General features: G+C 42.7%; 1 protein-coding gene across 1 annotated transcript in view; it reads left to right on the plus strand.

The window, feature by feature from the left end:
• The window catches only part of PGM5 (phosphoglucomutase 5), a 205433-nt gene that overhangs the window by 100189 nt on the left and 80276 nt on the right, over positions 1-24968 (plus strand). The window contains exon 7 of the mRNA XM_013965963.2: positions 20314-20429. Coding sequence (XP_013821417.1) covers positions 20314-20429 — 116 coding nt within the window. The remainder of the gene's footprint in view (positions 1-20313; positions 20430-24968) is intronic.

The raw sequence follows: 24968 nt of genomic DNA on the forward strand, positions 1-24968 counted from the left end.
GATATACCCATCTGAATGCAGAGTTCCAAAGAACAGCAAGGAGAGATAAGAAAGCCTTCCTCAATGATCAAGACAAAGACAGAGGAAAATAATAGAGTGGGAAAGACTAGAGATCTCTTCAAGAACATTAGAGATACCAAGGGAACATTTCATTCAAAGATGGACACAATAAAGGACAGAAATAATATGAACCTAACAGAAGCAGAAGATAAGAGGTGGCAAGAATACACAGAAGAACTGTACAAAAAAGATCTTCATGACCCAGAAAACCACAATGGTATGATCCAGACATCCTGGAATGCAAAGTCAAGTTGGTCTTAGGAAGCATCACTATGAACAAAGCTAGTGGAGGTGATGGAATTCCAGTTGAGCTATTTCAAATCCTAAAAGCTGATGCTGTGAAAGTGTTGCAGTCAATATGCCAGCAAATTTGGAAAACTCAGCAGTGGCCACAGGACTGAAAAAGTCAGTTTTTTGTTTTCATTCCAATCCCCAAGAACGGCATTGCCAAAGAATGTTCAAACTACTGCACAGTTGCACTCATCTCACATGCTAGCAAAATAATGCTCAAAATTCTCAAGCGAGGCTTCAACAGTACGTGAACCAAGAAATTCCAGATGTTTAAGCTGGATTTAGAAAAGGCAGAGGAACCAGAGATCAAGTTGCCAATATCTGTTGGATCATCAAAAAAGCAAGTGATTTCCAGAAAAACATCTATTTCTGCTTTATTGACTATGCCAAAGCCTTTGACTGTGTGGATCACAACAAACTCTGGAAAATTTTTAGAGATGGGAACACCAGACCATCTGACCTGCCTCCTGAGAAATCTGTATGCAGGTCAGGAAACAACAGTTAGAACTGTACATGGAACAACAGACTGGTTCCAAATCAGGAAAGGAGCATGTCAAGGCTGTATACTGTCACCCTGCTTATTTGACTTATATGCAGAGTACATCATGTGAACTGCTGAACTGGATGAAGCACAAGCTGAAATCAAGATTGCCAGGAGAAATATCAATAACCTCAGATATGCAGATGACACCACCCTATGTCAGAAAGTGAAGAGGAAGTAAAGAGCCTCTTGATTAAAGTGAAAGGGGAGAGTGAAAAAGTTGGCTTAAAGCTCAACATTCAGAAAACTAAGATCATGGCATCCGGTACCATCATTTCATGGCAAATAGATGGGGAAACAATGAAAACGGTGACAGAATTTATTTTCTTGGGCTCCAAAATCACTGCAGATTGTGTCTGCAGCCATGAAGTTAAAAGATACTTGCTCCTTGGAAGAAAAGCTATGACCAACCTAGAGGGCGTATTAAAAAGCAGAGACATTACTTTGCCAACAAAGGTCCATCTAGTCAAAGCTATGGTTTTTCCAGTAGTCATGTATGGATGAGAGAGTTGGACTATAAAGAAAGCTGAGACTGAAGAATTGATGCTTTTGAACTGTTGGGGAAGACTCTTGAGAGTCTCTTGGACTGCAATGATATCCAACCAGTCAATCCTAAAAGAAATCAGTCCTGAATATTCATTGGAAGGACTGATGCTGAAGCTGATACTCCAATACTTTGGCCACCTGATGTGAAGAACGGACTCATTGGAAAGATTGGGGAAAAAAAAAACTGACACTAGGAAAGATTGAAGGCAGGAGGAGAAGGGAACGACAGAGGATGAGATGGCTGGATGGCATCACTGACTCTGTGGGCATGAGTTTGAGTGAACTCCGGGAGTTGGTGATGGACAGGGAAGCCTGGCGTGCTGCAGTCCATGGGGGCGCAAAGAGTCGGACATGACTGAGCGACTGAACTGAATTGAATAGCAGAAAAAGCAGTGTTCTAAGAACTGGACCAAGACCAGAACTCCCAAAGTACACTGCTAAGAGGTGGCAGCAGGATGCCACAGCGAGTCAGTCACTCTTCCTGGACTTCTGCTTTCCTTATTTACAGAATGAGGAGGCTGAATTAGCTGTTCCCTAAGACCCCTTTTTGATACAGATCTTAAGAGAAGTGTACCTTGGGGCCAGGGTCATGATTGTATACCTAAGCTGTGCATAAGACTTAAATTCAGCAGTTTCCTGAATACGTGTTCCTGAACACGCTTACAGCGTGTGTACTCTGTCGCTTAGTCGTGTTCTATTCTTTGTGGCTCCATGGACTGTAGCCTGCCAGGCTTCTCTCTCCATGAAATTTTCCAGGCAAGAATACTGGAGCAGCTTGCCATTTTTCCTACTCCAGGGACTCTTCTTGACCCAGGGGTCGAACCCATGTCTCCTGTGTCTTCAACATTGACAGGCAGATTCTTTACCACTGTGTCACCTGATGACTCTTAAATGTTTGCATGCATAGGAGTCTTTGTGGGGTTGGTTGGGGAGAGACGTTCTTATTAAAATCCAGATGCAAAGCCATATAGACAGAAATTCAGGTTGAGTCATGCTGAGTGGAGCCCAGAGGTGTACATTTTAAATGAAATGGTCAGGTAGTTCTGATGCAGGTGATCATGCCTCCAGGCTTGCATGCCTGCTGTTCGGTTTCCAGTCAAACCAAAGGAAACCTCCTCAGTTGGAGCTGCAGGTATTTCCAAATGTTTAAAGTAGGGCAACAGGCGTGGCCCTGAGAGCTCCCTCCTATGCCCCCTAGATAGTGTGAAGACACTGGGAAGACAGTGAACACCAGGGCAGCCAGGGGCTCCGTCGGTCAAGTATTCAGGCATAAAAGACACAACTGCCCAGGGTTCCTGCATTTTTCCTCATGCCTCTCAACGCTTTCTGCCTTAAATGTAGCCGTGTGATAAAGCTGTGCAGTAGAAAGTTGGCCCTGAATAATTTGAGAGCTTCCCTTATCGTGCCAATCCTATGAGGTTATTAAATATACCTTTTTAAATGAAGACATGTTCTTGGGGTCAGCAGAGTTTGATTTCTGAATTTCTGGTTTTAAGAAATTGAAACTCCAGGCTACACTTTCACATTCAGCACATCTTATTTGGGGAGTTATACTGAAGGAGTCACAGTCCATTGTTTTCTTGAGTCTTGTAGTTTGTACCGCACTCTCTGTCTGAGGATCTCCCAAGTGCTTTTTAAGAGTATTTCACCCAAGGTGCTGTATGCACACATCATTTTAAATGGTGAAGGAATATGCTTTATGTGTATAAAATGCCTGACTCTTTTGGTGCCTGCTAGCTTGTATGTGTATGCTAAGTTGCTTCAGTTATGTCTGACTCTTTGCGACCCTGTGGACCATAGCCCACCAGGCTCCTCTGTCCATGGGATTCTCCAGGCAAGAATACTGGAGTGGATTGCCATTACAATGTGCCATTAAAACCTGTAATGGACACCCCAGGGTTCCTTGACTTTTTGAAACATGATAGAAGAGTTTTGTTATTTGGACCAGCCTATGGTTCGAATAGGAGGAGGCAATGGCATTCCACTCCAGCACTCTTGCCTGGAAAATCCCATGGACGGAGGAGCCTGGTAGGCTGCAGTCCATGGGGTCGCTAAGGGTCGGACACGACTGAGCAACTTCACTTTCACTTTTCACTTTCATGCATTGGAGAAGGAAATGGCAACCCACTCCAGCGTTCTTGCCTGGAGAATCCCAGGGACGGGGGAGCGTGGTGGGCTGCCGTCTATGGGGTCACACAGAGTCGGACACAACTGAAGCAACTTAGCAGCAGCATGCTTCGAATAGATTCAGAGTCCTGACCAAATGAAAGTAAAGTATAGTCAAGGTGAAAGTAGTTTAAATAGCAATATAGCTTATGCTTGGTTATAGCCAGGAAACCTACTTGTATATTATATAATACACAGAATAATAGTCACTTAAAAATTATATTACTAGGAGGACACTAACAAGTGTTTGAGTTAAATGTGGATATCATATGATTTATGATGTACAAAGTACTTTCCTATACATTCCCATTCGATACACCCTCTTGTATTGATTCCTCTCTTAGGAGCAAGTTTGGATGGGAAAACTTAGGCTATAGTTTCCTAACAAAAGAACTAAGACCATTTATAGATAAGAACTCTTTGTTTTTGTAGCTGACTGTTCCTGAATAGGACTTTATCCTGTTTATCTGTTATACTTCAAATGAAATGGTCCTTTCTTTTCAGATGCTTGAGTGGTTGTATGTATGCTGTGTGTGTATGTGTGTCTTTGTGTGTACTGAACGGAGAAACAAAGGCTAGAGCTGGAGGGGTAGATATATGAAGAAATCCTACAAATTTTAATTCTTGCTTTCTTTTTCTTTTTCTCTGATACTTGGGGGAGCTCAGCATATTCTTTGGCTTTAAGAAATGTTGATATTTGAGAGGAGCAAAAATGTTTATTCTTCAGAGTTAAAAAAAAAAAAAACCCGAAAAGAAACCTCAGCAAGTATGCATTCTGATCCACTTGGTCCTGGAAGTCCTTTGCCAGAGAGATGAGCTTTGTATCTTCTCTCTGGTGAAACCTCCCCAAGTCTCCTGATGGACATTCCTCCACTCGCGTGCTTCATAAATTAGGAGGGAGGGTGCCATTGTCATACTTGACCATATAAGGGAAAGAGAGGCCCCACGTTATGTGGTCCTGCCCTCATGTCAGAACTTTATGTGCACTCAAGGCCTTTTAAGGGAGCGCGGCGTGTGCAGGCAAAACATCCCCGAGCACTCCATCCATTTTCCTCTTACTGCAGGGCTGCTGCCTGCAGGCTCTGTGTCACTTGGAAGCGTGAATCACAGGGCAGTGCTGGCGCCGAGCTCAGTGGAGGAAAACCTCAGAGGACCACGCTCACTGCCTAGTGTTGTCAATCTCTTCACTTTTATTAAAAGCCTGTCTCACAACGTGGCCTTCTGACTTGCAGTGAGAACATCGCAACTTATATATCCATATTCATCTGGACACTCCCCACCCTGCTCCTTCTTATGAATTATTATGACAGCTGCAGCAAGGAGACCATGGCTTCCTTTGTATTTCAGATGAGTCTCGTCTACACTGTAGCATTTGTCTCTGTACAGCATGAGATCTCGAGTTCAGGGAGGCTGGCCTTGAACCACAGAGCTTCCTCTTCCTAGCTCTGAGACCTTGGACATGTTACAGAACCTCTCTGAGGCCCAATGTCTTTATCTAAAAATTGGGGATATAAATGTGGTAAAATCCAGTTTAAAGTGTTTAGCACAATGCCTGGTGCATAGTAAATGCTTGATACCTCTTACCTCTTATTATCATTACTATGGCTGCCTGGAGAGAGCTGTAGTTCTGCTCTTTGAGGCCAGAATTTCCTATAGCTCCCACTGCTCTGATCCAGCACTCTTTTTACAAACATTTTCTTTAAATGCAAAACACATCCAAAAGTATTCTTAGCAGCCCTGAAGAATGTCTTGGCACAGTTCGTTGTACAGAAAATAGGTTCTGGAATCAGGCAGGTCAGGGCCTGAATCCCCACCCAGCCACTTATCAGTTACAGCACTGGACAAACGACTTAATCTCTTGGTACCTCGGTTTTGTGGTCTGTAGTCTGGTGATAATGGTCATTTACACCCACGCATTTCAGTTGCCAAGAGCCAGGACAGAGAAAGGGTTGATTACAGACCTACTAGAGATTTCATGTAAATAAGCTGCAGTTCTGAGGGCTCTTTACTGCCAATGGTAAGTGACGTAGAGACGCTTCTGCTGTCTGTGGTCCAGTGTAGCTGCACGTACCCGGTGCACACCTGGTTCAGCCTTGGTCCAGTCAGCTCAGATCACCTGTGCCGCAGAGCTTCTGCACTGGGGCACTTTCTCTGGAAGAGGCAGCAAGTAATAGAGCATGACGAGGAGGATGGTGATACTTCCCTCCTGGGACTGCTGGCCAGAGTCAGTGCATAACCACAGGGCACCAAGCACGGTGCCTGGTCCAAGGGCAATGCTCACCAAATGTTCACTCTGTCCCACTGTCTCCATAACTCCCTTTCCCAAGAGGAGACACTCCACTCCTGGAGCCATAGCACCACAAAAAGGGAGAGGAAACAGACCACTGGTGTCAATTCTAGGGTAGAAGTCAAAGGAAAAGAGACAGCTAAGTTTGGGGAGAGAGGAGGGAAAGAGAAGCCTTAAGAGGAGGAGAAGCTTCTTTCTACTTGTAGGCACACAGATCATCTCCTCTGGTTACAGTTAATCCTATACTCACTTCCTTCTTTGAATTCTACCTGTTTGAGCTACATTTCCCAGGAAACAAAGTCCTTCAGGATAAGTCAGAAGGACAGAAACACGATTGTGTGTCTCCTGCAAACCCTGGTCCAGCATCAGCCATGCTGCCAGGGCAACCAAGTTCACCCAAGCCAAGGGGCCATTGGAGGGTGCACTTAGGGAAACCTGCATAGGACATCCCTTCAGTGCAGAGCCCTGGTCCCATCCAGAGGGTTCTATCCAGCACCCCAGAGCCCCCTGCTAATTTCATTAAGAAGCCTCTCTTCTATTCTCAAGTTAGGTCAGAGGTTTTCAAGCTGCTTTTCTGTTCACATTTATAGCCAACTCCCATCAGGAGCACCTGTTGCTCCCTGTAGCAGTTCTCAAGCAGGTAAAGCTTGGGGATTAGAATCTCCCCACCTCTGAGTTTCTGATAATCTTTCCTGACCCTGTTAAAATGTAGCTCAGAAGTTGTTTTTCAATCATCAATATCCCTCAAGCACCTGTTAGTACCTAGCCCTATTCAAAAGTTGGTCTTTAGAGAAAGACACAGCCCGGATCCTCCTGAAGGTGTTGGAGGAGATGGACCAGGACAACGATGTTTTGCACAAAGCTATGGGAGAGCAGAAGAGACACTTGTGGTGGGGTGATCTTGTCACTTTAAGGAACCTCTGTGGGTCTGGAGGTTCTTCCCAGAAGCTGAGACTTAAAGGACATTTAAGAATTGGCTAGCTGAAGTGAGGGAAGATGTATCCCTGAGTCCTGGGGGACAGGAAGCATGGCTTACCGGGAAATTGCAAATATTTGGAGTCACTAGAAGTTAAAATTGGAGAGTATTTCTTCAAGAGAGGACAGGCTCTTTCCTTCAATGCAGAGCTCAGCTATGAGTGCCCTGGGGCCCCCAAGGTCATAGCCTTTTCAGTTCCCATGGCACACCTTTCCAGGAAACACTCTGTGCCGGTCCACAGTGGGGAGAAGCAGGGTGGTGGTAGGTCCTGATTCGACATGGCCATCTCTCAGACTCAGACCCCTCTGGCAGCCCCCATTTCCTTTTAGGCTATCACTAATGGCTGAGTCACTTTTCTTGGAAGCCTTCAAAAGACCCGCTTATCCCAGCGAGGATGAGGACTTCTGCCTGTTAAATCATGCTGCTTTTCTGGCATGCTTACTGTGTGTCGTCTCTTCCTTTGAGGACACTGAGACTCACAGAAATCCAGCGACTTACCAAAATAAGTTATTGAAAGATGAAAGATGGATTCAGGATTTGAACCCAGGTTGGCTGATCCAAGAAGCCCAAGCTTGTGCCATTCTGCTGCCCAGTCTCCCTAGAGTGCTATAGGAAAAGTGAGTGGGGAAGTAAACCTATTCCTCTATTGCTGTTATTCAAGTTTCTTGGATGTAAACCCCAAATAAGAGATGATAAATGGCCTGTGAGGTTCACTGGATTAAAAGTGTAAGAGCTGTGCTTTGAACCCAGGCTTGTCAGATTTTCAAAGACAGTACAGTACTTGATGGTTAGGGGTAGTTGTCCTCGCATTTGCAGGTAGTGCTATGGTGAGATGAGAGCTGAATCTCAGCCTTCCAAGGTTTGGTTGCCATCTTCTGTGTCTTCACAAGACAGACTCACATCTAGGCAAACCCTGATGCTTAGTATCAATCTGAGTAATTAATATTCTCTGAGGACTTCTTAAACATTGTGCAATATGTACACAAAATTTTATTAATATTTTGAATATACATACACATGTATATATATATATCATATATATTTGTCATGTTTTATCCAAATACTTTACTGTATTTATCTTTAAAGGAATACACTAGTTGTAAATAAAGGTTTTTATCTTGCCCAAAGCCTATAAACATATATAATTAACTTACATATATATAGTTGCATAGGTTAGTTCATCACTACCATTTGTATATATTGATAGTTTGTCTTAACTCATAGCTTTTTTAAACCTTCCTAAAATAAGATTCCTAGAATCTTCTAGAGATAAGAAATACTACTTGTTATAAGTATAAACACCAAGACCTACTAATTCAAGATCTTCTTGGAGAGGCCTAGCAATTTGTATGTTTCCTAAGTACAGATGATGGTTATTATCAAGAAAGAGTGGGAGGGAAGCACTGACCTATACTGTGAAGGTGAGTGATTAAGTGCCACCAGCTAGACAAAAGAAGAGGAAAACTTTTCCAAGCTGTGTGCTAGGTGAGGCCTTTAAAAAACACTCTCTAGGTGCCCCATAGAGGTATTTGTACTCCTAAGTCCAGGGTCATTGTACTCTACATTTATAAAAGTTCACATCGTATGAAGTCATTTTGCCACTTCTCTTTGGGCTGAATATGCATGTTTGGTTTCACGAGGGGATAAAACCCCAGTGGTCATATTTCATCAGCTAGAATGTCTGTTACAACTGAATGATGATGTGTTTTTCTGACCCTTGGAGCACTGCCTTGAAATTTTCCAAGAAACTCAGTCAGCAGCCTAGTGCCAGGTTAGTGCGCTGGGCTTGCATTGCATCCATATCTGGCTTTCCAGATGGGCATACTTAACTGCATTGGATATTGGCAGAGAAAGTGGGAGCTGGTTGAAAGAATTCTGGGATGGAATGTTCAGAAATAAATTTGTAAGACCTGCTGAAAATGAGGATAGTATACGCAGAACGTGGTAGGGATGAAGTGAAGGAGAAGATGAAGCACTCTCCGTGAAATCTTACTGTCCGAGAAACTACCTAAGGTTCTGACAACAGTTATACTACCTTGCCTTGCCCCCAGCACCCACACACTCATCCGCACAATACACGTGCATGCACCCATATGACGTGCATACACATGCCCATCCCCACACACGTTTCACACACACACAAGCAGGCACACACACACGCATGCCCACATGCACTTGGGTCATTTTATTCCTCCTTGGCATTCTTGGCTTTTTGCCTAGGGCCTTTGATATTCATGAACTTGAAAGTAGCGACCTGAAAACAATTATGGTTGACCCTTGAGCAACATGAGTTTGAACTGCACAAGTCCAGTTATACACAGATTTCTGTCACTAAATACCTACTACAATAACACATGATCTGACTTTGGTTGAATCTGTGGATGCAGAACCATGGATACTGAGGGCTGACTGGAAAGTTATACATGGATTTTCAGCTGTGCATGGTAGGTGGCCCTGCTCCTACATTGTTCAAGAATCAACTATATTAACTCCAAAATGAAGAAAACTGCAATATCAACATAATTAACTGCCTAGTTTAATGTAAAAAATTAACATCTTGTCACTCCATTATTAAATTTAGTATCCAAATCAACGCTTAGAAATAATCTGTAGTGTATATGTCCTCATTTTGAAAGAATTCCCAAGTGTGCATAATAGATGAGAAATCTTGTCAATAGTTGATTAAATGAGTGACTTGTAGCATCATTTCAAAAACAAAATTATAAAAATCCTTTCAAGATTCTCTTGAAACAGTAAATCAATTTTTATGTGCGATGTGGGTATTTTTTAATATGGCTAGTATGATATGGGTTGAGGCCTTACCCACACGTGCACTACTTCTGAATGCCGTTGGTCAGGGATAAGAAAATGTGCCATTTAAAGCTGTGTCTTCAACAATCCAAAGACTGTGGAAGGCTTTAGGGCTCACCCTGAGTTAAGTGACCACTGGGGAGGGTCCCTCTGCTATGCGGAGTCAAGTGACTACTGGGGAGGGTCCTTCTGCCATGCCAGGAATGTGTTCAAGGGGCTTGAGGGCTGTAGCTCCTACTCTGGCTGCATCCAGGTGGAGCTGATGGAGAGCTGCCGCACCCAGTTGCACAGGCTGTGCGCTGTGTAAGGCCCATGCATTCCAAGTGGGTAATGTTCCCACTGAGAACACTTCCGTTTAAATATTTACTATCACGGTGTTTCTGCAGTTGGCATTAAAGTTCTCTCTTCTAAGAAAAGCAGTATGCCACAATACCTCTTGAAAGCTGGAAATTATTGGGGTCTCAAAGACACTGTAGTAGCTCTAGCCAAGGGCACTGCTTGGGCTGCAGCCCTAGGCTGACAGAGAGAGTGGTGCTCCTACTGCTCGTCCGTGTCATCCCTTCACCATAGGAAGTGGGATCTTGGCCGGAAGAGAATTGTTCCTCTCACACCAGACTGTTCTCCCACAGTGGCTTTCAACGCCCAGAAGCCATCATGTCCTGTCCCGACCCCGTCCCTTCTCTATAGGCCCCCAATTAGGCTGAGGCAGCATCAGCCTAAAACACAGAATAAATCCACACAGGGGATCTGTGCCTCAGTCTCTGAGAAGGGGGACAGGACAGTTGAGTGGCTTTCTGATTCCCTGTGGAGACTCTGCTTCTTCAATTAATTATAGGAACTGTGTGTTCTCACCAACCTATTTTGGTCCCCGTTCCCCAGAGACCACTAGACCCTCAAGAGAGAGTCTGTCCCACTGCAGGGTCACCCTGAATGCAAACAGCTGCTTTCCTCATCTCTTACTTCTTCCCCTACCGCTTCCCAGGACCAGACTTAGACAGTGAAGAGCCCTGCCAACCATCACCCCCATTAGCTGTGACCCTAGTCTGCCTCTCTCTACTGAGCCCAGAACTTCCTGCAGTCTGGGACCTGGTAGAAGGGTATTTGCCTCTCTGGGATGCCGTTCCAGTTAACTCATCTCTCAAACCTCTTTGGGAAAGGCCTCTTCCTGAGAATCCTTGATGTGACTCAAGGCTATTTGACATATTTCTTCTTCCTTGCTTTTCAAAACTGTTCAGTGGGAGTAAAGTCCTCTGAGGCACACCCCTGCCATAATTATATAGGGGATATATTTGGTTTATCTTAACCAGTGTTTTCCAGTATGTTTTGCATGAAACATCAGTCCCACGAGGTGCTACTTATACACACGAGAAATATGTACCCTCCCCTCTATAAGTTTTACAGTGAAGTAAGCATTTACTTCTGAGAAATTCCACCAGGGTAAAGAGAGACCAGTTTTACCGTAATCTCTTTCCTTTTCACAGTAAACTTATTACAGCACTGGACTTGGTAAACTAACATACAGTTATCAGTCTTTTTAGGTTAGCAGTCTTTTTAGCCAACTCTTGGTATGTAATTCCATTTGGAAGTTCATCTACCTAACTTAGTTTTATCCTGAGCTTTCAGTGGTCTCATGTACTTCCTCCCTCTGGTATTTGAAATACTTAGTTCTGGAATCTAGATGACATTGGTACCCATGTAGGAGAAGTCTGTGTTCTGATAGACCCTACGATACTTGCATAGAATTAGCAAATGTCACTAAGTACTTGATCTATACCAGTCAATGTCCTTGCCTTCCAGGGGCTCACAGATTAGAGGGGGTCAGCTGTCTCAACATCTAATGCAGTACCCTGTTCTGACTGTATCGGGGGAGGTGCTATGGTGGCACAAAGAAGGGACTGGACAGATTAACATGGACAGTCAAAGTAGCCTGAATCTGGGGGGCCGGATAAAGAGTGCTGGTATCTTCCATTTGCCCCAGGATCCCTGTCCACGCTTTCCCTACACTCTGTCCCATAGGCTGACCTCTATGGACTGTCTTCCCTCCTGATTTCAGTTGGGTTTGGAGAATTGGGAGTACTGCAGATACCAGACAGACAGAGGAGAGTGCAGTCAGGAATTGATTCCTCTCCGTAGTGCGTTCTGTGGGCTGGCAACATGCCCCCTCTGAAGGTCGTGACTCCTGCCAGGCAGCCCTCTCCACCCAGTTCTCTCTCTGATCAAGGGATGAGCCTGGGGGTGAGGTAGTGCTCACCCAGTGATACTTGCCTGGGGGTCCTATGCTGCGCATTGTGTGCCCCTGCTCCAGTGCCCACCCCTGTGTAGATAGCGCCTGTGTTAAACTCTGCTCAAACTACTCCATGTGCGTGTATCATCTATTCCTGTTGGGACTGTAACTGATAGAAAGAGCACCCCCGTCTGTGTGAGCTCTGTGTGCCAGCGTCTGAAGCTGCGTGGTGCTCTAAGGAGGCTCTGTCATCTCAGTTTTCCCTGGCCAGAGGGCAGAGGGGAATGCAGGAAACAGCCACTGGAGGGGTAACAATGCTGCCAGCTGCTGCGCTGTCCCTCACTGCTTTGGGTGTCCGGGCCTTCCCAAGGATCACCCCATTTAGTCCTCCCCGTATAAGGAAATTCACTGTTATTCCATCTCATAGGTGAAAGAGTCTAAGTAACTTGGCCAACCAGCCTAGAAGAGTATCTGGGTGGGCACTCAGGCAGTCAGAATTCAGAGTCCATTCTGTCATCCATGCAGATGTATTTGGACTTAATTCCACAGTAGTGTGTGTCTGCCTGCCTTTCCTGTCTACTCAACTTTGCCTTGTGCTGAGAACATCATTTCCCACAAAAGAGCATCAGCTCTTTCAGTAGTTTCTTTCCTTATAACTATGTCTCATTAGATCAAAACTTTTAAAAAAGATGTGTTAATGAGGCATGCGCTTTCTTTATACTTAAAGACATTAAACCCAATCCTTGAGTAAGGATGAGCATCCTGGAAGAGTAAGTGCAGTCTTGAATGTATGGTACCTTTCAATTGGGGTGACTGCTTCTGTGTCCCTTGATAGATGCTCATTTTCTCAGTGTCCATTTAGGGATGGCTGCCTGACGATTTGAGCTGGCTTCCCAGAAAACAGCAAGCTGGGTCATACATTAAGCCACAGATCTTTCAGAAAACTGATAATGCCCCGATATTTCAGTATTTACCTCTGCTTATGGTATTACCCATTGAGCAGTGATGCAGTATTATACAAAATACTTGTTTTCCCTGGGCTTTGTTCTTCCTTTAAAATGAGTGTGCATTTACAGCTGCTGTATGTTTATTTGCTGTTCCATGCCCAGATGCCCCATCTCTCCTGTTTTATGACATAGGATCAATAAGATTTTTTAATACCATCCAGGAAAAGATGCTAATCGAATCCAGAAGTGGAAGCACAGATAGAAAGAGAAGCTTTGTGTAGTGAGATGTTTTATCTCCTGGGTTAGAGCTGATACATCATTTCGTATTTATTACTTTTAGTCTATAAGTGTAATTAATTCTAAATCTTCCAAGTGTATATAGGCTTTTTAAAAAGCTTCAGTGAATTGTCATCATACTTTAAAATTTAAAGCAAAACAGAAAGACAAGATGATTCACTTTTTGCTTTTCAGGGAGCAATCTTATGGGAATCTGAAAGACAGCTGACAGTCATCTCTTTGTCTCTCAGCTTAACTGGAACACTTCAGGCTTAGGGCGGGCTTAGAATTTGCCAGCCCTAGTCCCTCAGCAGTTTTTCTTCTTTGAAAATAAAATTAGAACCAGGAGCAGTTTACATCAAAGTGCTGAAGCATCAAGATGGTAAACATATAAACTTGTTGATTCCAGACATAAGGCTCTAGATTAACTCTAGCTTAGGAGAGTAAACCTGTGATTCTTTCAGCTTTACATATTTTTCTCTTGGATCTTTGCTCACTTTCCCAAAGTCAGTTTCTTTCTTTTAATAAAGAGTCTCAAAAGTATGCGTGCCTTCTGTTTCCTAACAAAATTAAAAATCAAATTGGGAAGGATCCTATTTTCCCTTATAACACCCACCTAAAAGGAAATTGCCATAGCTTTTCGATAAAGCAACCAAGGCACCTGGGTTCAAGGTGTACCTCTGTTTTACAGTTGCCCCAAATCTAGAATTTTATAGGAAACATGACACATCCCGTTATATTTTGTTTTTTATTATAAATATTCTTTAAATGATATGTTTATTTCCCTTCGGATTAAGTGAAAGGTTCAGTACTCAGAAGAGTAACAACAAAACACTGCAGGACATTTTGCAGTTATTAGAGCACTTTCTTATCTTTATATACTGTCTCATTTGATCCTTATGACCTCCTTGATAAGGCAGGCAAGGGAGGTGGTATTTAATATGTGAGTTTTATGGTTTAGGCTGAGATATCACAGGTCCCAGGAACAGGCAGGTGTCTGCTAAAGTTTATATATTTGTATAATATATACAATTTGAATAATATAACAAAGATATATAATATATGAATATATAAAAATTTAAATTGGAGGATAATTTCTTTACAGTGTTGTGGTGGTCTCTAGCATACATCAATGCAAATTAGTTATATATATATATATATGTATATATATCCCTTCCTTCTTGAACCTCTGTGACTGCCCTGTCCCACCCTTCTCGGTCATCACAGAGTGCCAGGCTGGGCTCCGTGTGTTATACAGCAGCTTCCTGCTAGTTATCTGTTTTACATATGGTAGTGTATGTATGTTGATGCTACTTTCTCAATTTGTCCTGACCTCTCCTTCCCCTCCTGTGTCCGCAAGTCCATTCTCTAGATCTGCATCTCCATTTCATCTCTGTAAAGAGGTTCATCAGTACTGTTTTTCTAGATTTTATATATATATATATATTCACATTAATATACTGTATTTGGTTTTCTCTGACTTTATAGAAATATATAAAATTTATATATAAACTTATACATTTATGTAATATATATATTTATAATATGTTATATATATTTGCATATAAAATACGTTATATATTATCTATATATGTTTGAAAAACTTTTGTGGTCATCTTATTATGACAGCCTCATGTTTTATACTTACTTTACCTAGAAGTATGAGTTGCTATAGAGCTTCCCTGGTGCCTCAATGGTAAAGAATCCACCTGCCAATGCTGGAGATGCAAGTTTGATCCCTAGTCAGGAATATTCCCTGGAGAAGGAAATGGCAACGCACTCCAGTATTCTTGCCTGGGAAATCCCATGGAGCCTGGAGAGCTACAGTCCACGGGGTCGCAAGAGTCAGGTCCCACTTAGTGACACTAAATAGCAACAACAGTGAGTTGCTCCATCCAAAAGAGTTGAAGAGTGGACTTTGAGATTTGCTATTGGAGAACAAGGCTTAGCTGAACTCTGGCTAATTTTTACTTATGAGCTGAGAAGGCTGCCTTAGATAGGCTTTTAAACTGCAAACTCACTTAAGCCTTTTACCTCAGAGCAGTTCTAGCCAGTGGTACCAGATATCAAAGAAGGGATCCGGTAGTGAACTCATCAATGTGAAAATACTGAAGGACTGACTTGCCAGCAGTTTTGTTACATGTCTACTAGACCTTAGCCCACCGTATCCAAATGCTATTAAACTCCATCTCCAGTGATTTGTTTGTTGGGATGATGTAAACATTACTAATTCAAACATGTACTTAGTCATAAGTACTACAGAGGGCTTTTTCTTCTAAATAAATGTTTCATTGAAGCATAATGCATATTTTATATGCATGAGGCACACCTGATGCATAGCTCAAGCACTTTCCATAGAGAATATACACCCACGAAACTACCATTGTAGATTAAGAAACAGAACCCATTCCTGAAGCTCTCTTGATCCCCATTCCAATTACTATCTTCCACTCCTCCCCAGAGATAACATCTATCCTGACCTTGTCACCAATGACTAGCTTTTCTGATTATTTTTTTTCTAACTATAGAAAAGTGAAAGTGAAGTCGCTCAGTCATGTCCAACTCTTCGTGACCCCATGCACTGTAGCCTACCAGGCTCCTCCGTCCATGGGATTTTCCAGGCAAGAGTACTGGAGTGGGCTGCCATTTCCTTCTCCAGGAGATCTTCCCAACCCAGGGATTGAACCCAGGTCTCCCACATTGTAGGCAGACACTTTACCGTCTGAGCCACCAGGGAAGTCAGGGAAGTTTCTAACTATATTGAGGTATAATTGACAGATAAAACTATAATATAAAGTGTACAGCATGATGATTTGATGACTGATACACATTGTGTTGGAGAAGGAAATGGTAACCTACTCCAGTATCCTTGCCTAGAGAATCCCATGGACAGAGGAGCCTGGCAGGCTACAGTCCATAGCGTCGCAAAGAGTCAGACACGACTGAAGTAGCAGCACGCACGCACAGTGCAGGTATCTTGTAATCTATGTAGATGGAAACTTTTTAAAAAGGGGCTGAGAGTTCAGTGTGTAGAAAATAGGACCAAGAAGTCTGCTAAGCTCTTTAGAAAGTGGATGTTTGCAGATAAATCAGAAGAAGAGGGACCTGGGTCTTGTCCTTTTTAAATCTATTGCTACTTTCTTAAAGTAGAATTCCAAGAACAGCTGATTCTGCTTCACATATTTGCTATAGTTAGTCATTGTTTATTTGGCTGTTCTATAGCAAGGTAAGAGAGTCATTAATAACCATTGACATTCCAGTAAAATATTATTGCACCCAATGATGTAGCACTGTATAATTAGGTTAATAGATATTTTAATACCTACTATGGGCACACACTGTGCTGGATGTGGGAGGCACAAAGATGGATATGCTGGCACCTGTATATGTAGTGAGCTTTCAGGGATTTTTCAGGATACTTTTGTGTCTGTTACCTTGTTTGAGCACATGAGGGTAGGGTGACTGCCGAGCCTGGGAAGATAAAATGATGTGTCTTTCTGCTCTTCAAACCTTCGATGCTCATATATTCACTGCAGCAGCTCTGTTCTGCAGTCTTGGCTTTCAGGGAATGCCTTTGTCTTATCCTGATAGCTGGCACTGCTGCTGCGTGTGCTGCTCAGTCGCTCAGTCATGTCTGACTCTTTGTGACCCCAGGGACTGTGGCCCACTAGGCTTCTCTGTCCATGGGATTCTCCAGGCAAGAATACTGGAGTGGGTTGCCATTCTCTTCTCCAAAGGATCTTCCCAACCCAGGGACTGAACCCGAGTCTCCTGCATCGCAGGCAGATTCTTTACTTTCTGAGCCACCAGAGAAGCCTCTGTCCTGATAGCCCCACCGATTAATACCTGGAGAAATTCCCTTTGCTCAAAATGATTAAGTTATAATCACTTAATTGTATCTTAATATAAGGAGCCTAAACAAATAGACTCATAGACACAAAGAATAAACTAGTGGTTGCTAGAGTAGAGGGAGAAGGAGACGGCACCCCACTCCAGTGCTCTGGCCTGGAGAATCCCACGGATGGAGAAGCCTGGTGGGCTGCAGTCCATGGGGTCGCTACGAGTCGGACACGACTGAGCGACTTCCCTTTCACTTTTCACTTTCATGCATTGGAGAAGGAAATGGCAGCCCACTCCAGTGTTCTTGCCTGGAGAATCCCAGGGACGGGGGAGCCTGGTGGGCTGCCGTCTATGGGGTCGCACAGAGTTGGCCACGACTGAAGCGACTCAGCAGCAGCAGCAGCAGCAAAATGAGAAAAGATCAAGTAGAGATCATTTCCCCCTTGCTATTCAACAATATTCCTTAAATAGTAGATATTAGTCAACCGAAATCATATAGACTTTATTGAGGGCAAGTCTGACAAGGTACTTTGTTATCCTTGACATTGAAGAGCTATAAAGGTACGTAAGATGTAGCTTCTACCTTCAAAGAACTAACACATTGGTGGTGGTGGTAGTGTCTGTGTGTGGAGGGAAAGTGTTAAGGAGGTAAAAACACATACAATGACCATGTGAACATAAAGACCCCATACCCAGAGAGGAAGCCTAAGGCAGGGAGGGCTACTCTGGGTCAATCATGGCAATGAAAAACAAATTATATTATTATGATAATAGAGCTGCTGCTATAAAACTAATCCCAAAATGTACAATGGCTCAAACACAACAAAAGATTTTTCCTCAGTCATTAAAAGTTAAAAACAAGTGTTCCTGATTGGTGATTAATTTTCTTCCAAATGGTGATTCAGAGATCCAGATTCTTCCAACTTGTAGGCCCATCATCTTTAACATGTGGCTTCTAGGATGGCGGGGCTTGTCCATATTAAACTGGCAGAAGGAGAAGGAACAGGGAGGATGGGAAGTTTTAATAGCCATATCTGAAAAGAGTATGCATTATCTCCACTAGAGTTCCACTGGCTAGAACTCTACATGGCCACAGCGAACCTCAGGGGAAGCTAAGAAATGTAGTCTAGCTGTGCGTCCAGGAAAAGATGCATTTATTGACCACTAGCAGTCTTTGCGACAAGATTCATGATGGCGGGACATTTTAGATAGGTTTTGAAGCAACGTGAAGTATTCTGAGAGACTGGAAAGGAGGATTAATCCATGTAACATGAAAAGCAGGTAGAAGGGGACTCAGAAATCAACAACAAAAATGCAACAGCATATCTAAGAAATAAGAAATGATTGGGACTTCCCTGTTGATCCAGTGGTTAAGACTCTGCACTTGCATAGCAGGGGCTCCAGTTTGATCCCTGGTTAGGGAACTAAGGTCCCGCATGCTGCGTGGTGACCCCCACCCCCACAAAGTAAAAGAGAAAAAGAGAGTTCAGTTTTTTTAAAGGAGCATGTGGGAGGGGTCATGAGAGAAAGTGTTGGATTGGCAGATTGAGGCTATTTCCAACCTGAAGCCACATTTTTAGAGGCTCCTCCACAATGAGGAGCCTGTATCTACCATGTTTCTTTGTTTTCCAGTGTTTTTCCTTTTTGCTAGGAGAGCTCACTCCCGTTTTTAGGAAAATTTTGGCCCAGATTCACTTTCTTTCTTTTCCTTCTGGTCTTTCCTAGAAAGTGAGGTTTGTTTGTCTCCAGCATGTGATGGTGGGAGTTAAGAAGAGGGGAGCAGACCCTCAGCATGAGCAGCTTCAGTTTTAGCTTTTGTACCAGAGAGTTTCAGAGACTCCACGGGGGCCTCCTGCCAAAAAGAGGCCAGGCTCCTCCAGTCAGCCTGGTATCTGCTGAATGCTATGTTTGGGATGGATCCCAAGTTCAGTAGAAGGAGAAGGGAGGGGGAATTCCTTTCTGACTTTAGGACACAATCAACTCATGCTTGGGATCCTGGAATTTAATTACCCATATTGTTATCTTAGCTTGTATAACTGCAACTGTGGCTCATAGTTATAAAAGTATCCAGTCCTTTAAAATCCAGCCTCAGCCTTTAGCCTAATGACCTCCTAAGAGTGATTAACTGAAAAGGGTGGAGTTGGGGAAATCCTTTCTCCTCCCTTAAGTTCTGCCAACTTGGCTTTGAACCGACAAGAAAGTTTTAACCAGAGAATATATATCTCACACCCTCTAGCCTTTTTCTTACCCTCACCTCTGCCCCAGTTGCATTCTATTTTGTGGTCATATACATTCATTTTAGCTAAATTAATTTTGAGCCAGCCTTCACTGTGAACTGCCCTTGAAAGCTTCTGTGTGAATGATTTCGTCTTTGTTGAACTTCTGACCATGAAATTAATGGCTTTGAAAACTTTTTCTCTCCAGTTTGGGGAGGATTTATTTCCCTATTCCTACCAGGATGTAAGCATGACTGTGTATTTTTCTTGGAATATTTTGAGAATAAGAGAAAATCAACATCTCTAGCAGCTCATAGAAAGAATGTTCCTGTTCTATTGACTCAGTTGGTAAAAAATCTGCCTGCAATGCAGGAGACCCAGGGTTTGATTCTTGGGTCAGGAAGATCCCCTGGAGAAGAAGGAGATGGCAACCTACTTGAGTAATCTTGCCTGGGAAATCCCATGGACAGAGGAGCCTGGTGGGCTATAGTCCATGGGTTTGCAAGAGTCAGGCACAATTTAGTGACTAAACCACCAAAGTGTGTGTGTGTGTGTGTGTGTGTGTGTGTGTGTGTGTGTGTGTGTGTTGGGGGGGCGGGTAAAGCTAAGCAGTGTACCACAGTGTCTACTATTTTCTAGGAGTTGAACTGCTTGTTCATGGGATGTGTATATATTCATCTTTAGTATGTGCATGCTAAGTCACTTCAGTCATATCCGACTGTGCCGTCCTATGGACTATAGCCTACCAGGATCCTCTGTCCTTGGGATTCTCCAGGGAAGAGTACTGGAGTGGGTTGCCATGCCCTCCTCATATGCATCATTAGTAGATAATGTCAAACAATATTCCAAAGTGTTTGCACCCAAACACCACCTTAATTTAGATTCTCAGATCCCCAATTGGATCTTACCACAAAGGTTAAGGAATATATATAGAAGGGAATCATAAATGTGAGAATATGCTATCCATAAACTTTCACCTATGGCTTCACATCTTGAAAACTGTCCACATTGTTCAAGGTGTTCTAAAATATAGTTTATGGCATAAACAAATCTTAAAGACTTGCTTAGGTGCTGAGAAAAAAAAAGAAAGGAGAAATATGGATTGATTGTTGCCTTAAATTCTGTTTTTCAGAGTGGCCAAATCAATGAAGGTCCCTGTGTATGAGACCCCAGCTGGATGGAGATTCTTCTCAAATCTGATGGACTCGGGCAGGTGCTCTCTGTGTGGAGAAGAGAGCTTTGGCACTGGTAGGCTTTATTGGGTTGGTATTACTGGAGAGGGTGGCTGTAGCATGCTGTGACCCCAGTTTGGAAACCTGTGAATCCATTGTGAGTCAAAGGCTGGAGAAGGAGTTAGAGGCAAAAAAAAAAAAAAAAAATTAGAATAAACCTGGTGGGATACATGCTATGACACACTCCCATCTTCTGCCCATTTTTCCTTCTTTTAAAAAATTTCCCTTTCTTTCCAAACTGTCTATTATGGAAATTAAATATATATATATATATATATATATATATATATGTACATATATCTTATCTTTTGGCATGCATAGTTCCCAAGAAAAGTGAAAGTGAAAGTTGCTCAGTCGTGTCCGACTCTCTGTGACTCCATGGACTGCACAGTCCATGGAATTCTCCAGGCCAGAATACTGAAGAGGGTAGCCTTCCTTTCTCCAGGGGATCTCTTCCCAACCCAGAGATTGAACCCAGGTCTCCTGCATTGCAGGCAGATTCTTTACCAGCTGAGTCACAAGGGAAGCCCATAGTTCCCAAGAAATCAGCTCTAATTATTACTGTTGCTCTGTATTCAAATTTCCCCTACCTCCCACTTTTGTCTGCCTTTAATAGTTTCTTTTTATCTTTTGTTTTTAACAGTTTAGTTATAGTATCAGCAGTCTTTGAAGCACAAAATGAAATTGTTCTAAAAACAAAAGACAAAAAACACAAAGTATGAGAGTCTGTCGTGAAAACATTTTTTTAGAGGCAGCCAGGGTGCTGAGTTGGAGAAGGCAATGGTGCCCCACTCCAGTACTCTTGCCTGGAAAATCCCATGGACGGAGGAGCCTGGTGGGCTGCAGTCCATGGGGTCGCTAAGAGTCGGACACGACTGAGCGCCTTCACTTTCACTTTTCACTTTTCACTTTCATGCATTGGAGAAGGGAATGGCAACCTACTCCAGCGTTCTTGCCTGGAGAATCCCAGGGCTGGGGGAGCCTGGTGGGCTGCCGTCTATGGGGTCGCACAGAGTCGGACACGACTGAAGCGACTTAGCAGCAGCAGCAGCAGGCACATGTATTTTTAAAATTCTTCTTGGGGTTCTTGGATCTGTTGTTTGTTGTCTTTCATTAATTTTAGAAAATTCTCAGCCATTATCTTTTTTAATATCTCTCTTTCCCTATTCTCTCGTCTCCTCTGAGGCTCCAGTTACTCATATATTAGATAATTTGTGTCCATATGTTTGTCTCAGAGCTTTTACAAGCACTACTTGATTTTTTTACTCTTTTTTCTTTTTGTGTTTCAGTTTAGATAATCTTTATCGGCATATTACTGATTCTTTACTGAGCTCTATCCAGTCTTTTGCTGAGCCTAGTAAAGTGTTTCTTCATCTCTCATACTGTGTTTTTTATTTCTAGCATTTCTTTTTGACTCTTCTTAAATAACTTTCATCTCTTTGATGCATTTCTTGATCTGTTTATGTCTGCTGTTTACCTTTTCCATTAGATTACTGAACATGTTAAACGTAGTTATAAACTTTCTGACTGATAATTCCAATATCTGGTTCTTTTCTGGTTCTGGTTCTCTTGATTTCTTTGTCTGTTGATAAAACAGTGGTTTACTCATTCTTGGTTTTTGTATATCCTGTAATTTTTCATTTAATGCTGGACTGTATGTCTATAAAAACAGCAGAGACTAATGTAAGTAATATTTACACAAAGAAAAGGGTGTCATCTTTCTTTCTAAAGAGCATTAGTGTGCAAGGTTAAGCTAAATGTAATTAAGTCTTGAGCTGTGTTTGAGTTTCATTGTTTCTGTTGAAAATCTTTAGTGTATCACAGACTTCAAATTCTCCCAGGAGTGGGATATTTTTACCATGTACTGAAAGTGAGGATGGGTTATGAAAGAGATTTTTCAGTGTTTCTGTTTCATTCACAGCTTTCAGCAGTTATTACATGTAGGTGATACAAAATAGACCTCTTATCACCAAGTACTTGACCCTTCTCTAATGGTAGCAGACCTCTACTTAGTATTGGTATAGAATTCTGGGCCCAAGATTTCCTACCCTGTCTCTAAGGTTTTTTACTTCAATTCTTATTTCAGTAGCAGCAAATCTTTGCCTGGGTCCTAGGCATAAGATGGTTTGCAGCTCATTCATCCAGGAACTCTAGGCTTTCATTTCCTACGAAAGAAATGTTCGGGGAACGAGAAGAGTTTCATGCTTATCTCTTGGGCAGAAGTTGATTATATCCTGCATACCAACAGTAACAAATCTCTCTTTTTCCAGCCTTGCCTGAGTACCCAGTGGAACCTATGGAAAGAACTTACAAGTGTGCCCCTTATATCTGGGACTCTAGGCAATTTTAAAGTAACATGATAAAAGCTATACTTGGCCCTTACAAATTTTTAAACTCTTATGTGACTTCTTATTATTCATTTGTATGGAAGCATCTTCTTTTCCCTGTGGTCTGCCAGAGATGAGATGGTTTTGTGTCCTATCATTTCTTGAAGGGGCTTGAGACTCTTTGGAATCCACTTTATTGCCTGTGACATCAAATCTCTAATCAGTTCCCCAAAAGTTGTGATTTTGCAGATTTCCTAATCTTTTCTTATTACTGGAATGGGTATGGTACTGTCTTGTAGATTTTTACAGTTAGGATCCAAACGGCCTTACATTGCAACTGGTTAATATCTCTCTTCAGTTCAGCTTAGTTCAGTTGCTAAGTCATGTCCAACTCTTTGCCATCCCATGAATCTCAGCACGCCAGGCCTCCCTGTCCATCACCAACTCCTGGAGTTTACTCAAACTCACGTCCATCAAGTCAGTGATGCCATCCAGCCATCTCATCCTCTGTCGTCCCCTTCTCCTACTGCCCCCAATCCCTCCCAGCATCAGAGTCTTTTCCAATGAGTCAACTCTTCGCATGAGGTGGCCAAAGTACTGGAGTTTCAGCTTTAGCATCAGTCCTTCCAATGAACACCCAGGACTGATCTCCTTTAGGATGGACTGGTTGGATGTCCTTGCAGTCCAAGGGACTCTCAAGAGTCTTCTCTAACACCACAGTTCAAAAGCATCAGTTCTTCGGCACTCAGCTTTCTTCACAGTCCAACTCTCACATCCATACATGACCGCTGGAAAAACCATAGCCTTGACTAGACGGACCTTTGTTGGCAAACTAATGTCTTTGCTTTTGAATATGCTATCTAGGTTGGTCATAACTTTCCTTCCAAGGAGTAAGCGTCTTTTAATTTCATGGCTGCAATCACCATCTGCAGTGATTTTGGAGCCAAAAAAATAAAGTCCGAGTCTGCTTCTACTGTTTCCCCATCTACTTCCCATTGAAGTGATGGGACCAGATGCCATGATCTTAGTTTTCTGAATGGTAGCTTTAAGCCAACTTTTTCACTCTCCTCTTTCACTTTCATCAAGAGGCTCTTTAACTCCTCTTTACTTTCTGCCATAAGGGTGGTATCATCTGCATATCTGAGGTGATTGATATTTCTCCTGGCAATCTTGATTCCAGCTTGTGCTTCTTCCAGCCCAGCGTTTCTCATGATGTACTCTGCATAGAAGTTAAATAAGCAGGGTGACAATATACAGCCTTGATGTACTCCTTTTCCTATTTGGAACCAGTCTGTTGTTCCATGTCCAATTCTAACTGTTGCTTCCTGACATGCATATAGGTTTCTCAAGAGGCAGGTCAGGTGGTCTGGTATTTCCATCTCTTTCAAAATTTTCCACAGTTTATTGTGGTCCACACAGTCAAAGGCTTTGGCATAGTCAATAAAGCAGAAATTAATGTTTTTCTGGAACTCTCTTGCTTTTTCCATGATCCAGCAGATGTTGGCAATTTGATCTCTGGTTCCTCTGCCTTTTCTAAAACCAGCTTGAACATCAGGAAGTTCACGGTTCACGTATTGCGGAAGCCTGGCTTGGAGAATTTCGAGCACTACCTAACTAGCGTATGAGATGAGTGCAATTGTGTGGTAGTGTGAGCATTCTTTGGCATTGCCTTTCTTTGAGATTGGAATGAAAACTGACCTTTTCCAGTCCTGTGGCTACTGCTGAGTTTTCCAAATTTGCTGGCATATTGAGTGCAGCACTTTCACAGCATCATCTTTCAGGATTTGCAACAGCTCCACTGGAATGCCATCACCTCCACTAGCTTTGTTCATAGTGATGCTTTCTAAGGCCCACTTGACTTCACATTCTAGCATGTCTGGCTCTAGACTAGTGATCACATCATCATGATTATCTTGGTCGTGAAGATCTTTTTTGTACAGCTCTTCCGTGTATTCTTGCCACCTCTTCTTAATACCTTCTGCTTCTATTAGGTTGTCCTGTTATTTCTGTCCTTTATCGAGCCCATCTTTGCATGAAATGTTCCCTTGGTATCTCTAATTTTCTTGAAGAGATCTCTCGTCTTTCCCGTTCAGTTGTTTTCCTCTATTTCTTTGCATTGATCGCTGAGGAAGGCTTTCTTATCTCTCCTTGCTATTCTTTGGAACTCTGCATTCAGATGCTTATATCTTTCCTTTTCTCCTTTACTTTTCGCTTCTCTTCTTTTCACA

Source organism: Capra hircus, chromosome 8 (assembly GCF_001704415.2).
Source record: "Capra hircus breed San Clemente chromosome 8, ASM170441v1, whole genome shotgun sequence".
Classification (NCBI taxonomy): domain Eukaryota; kingdom Metazoa; phylum Chordata; class Mammalia; order Artiodactyla; family Bovidae; genus Capra; species Capra hircus.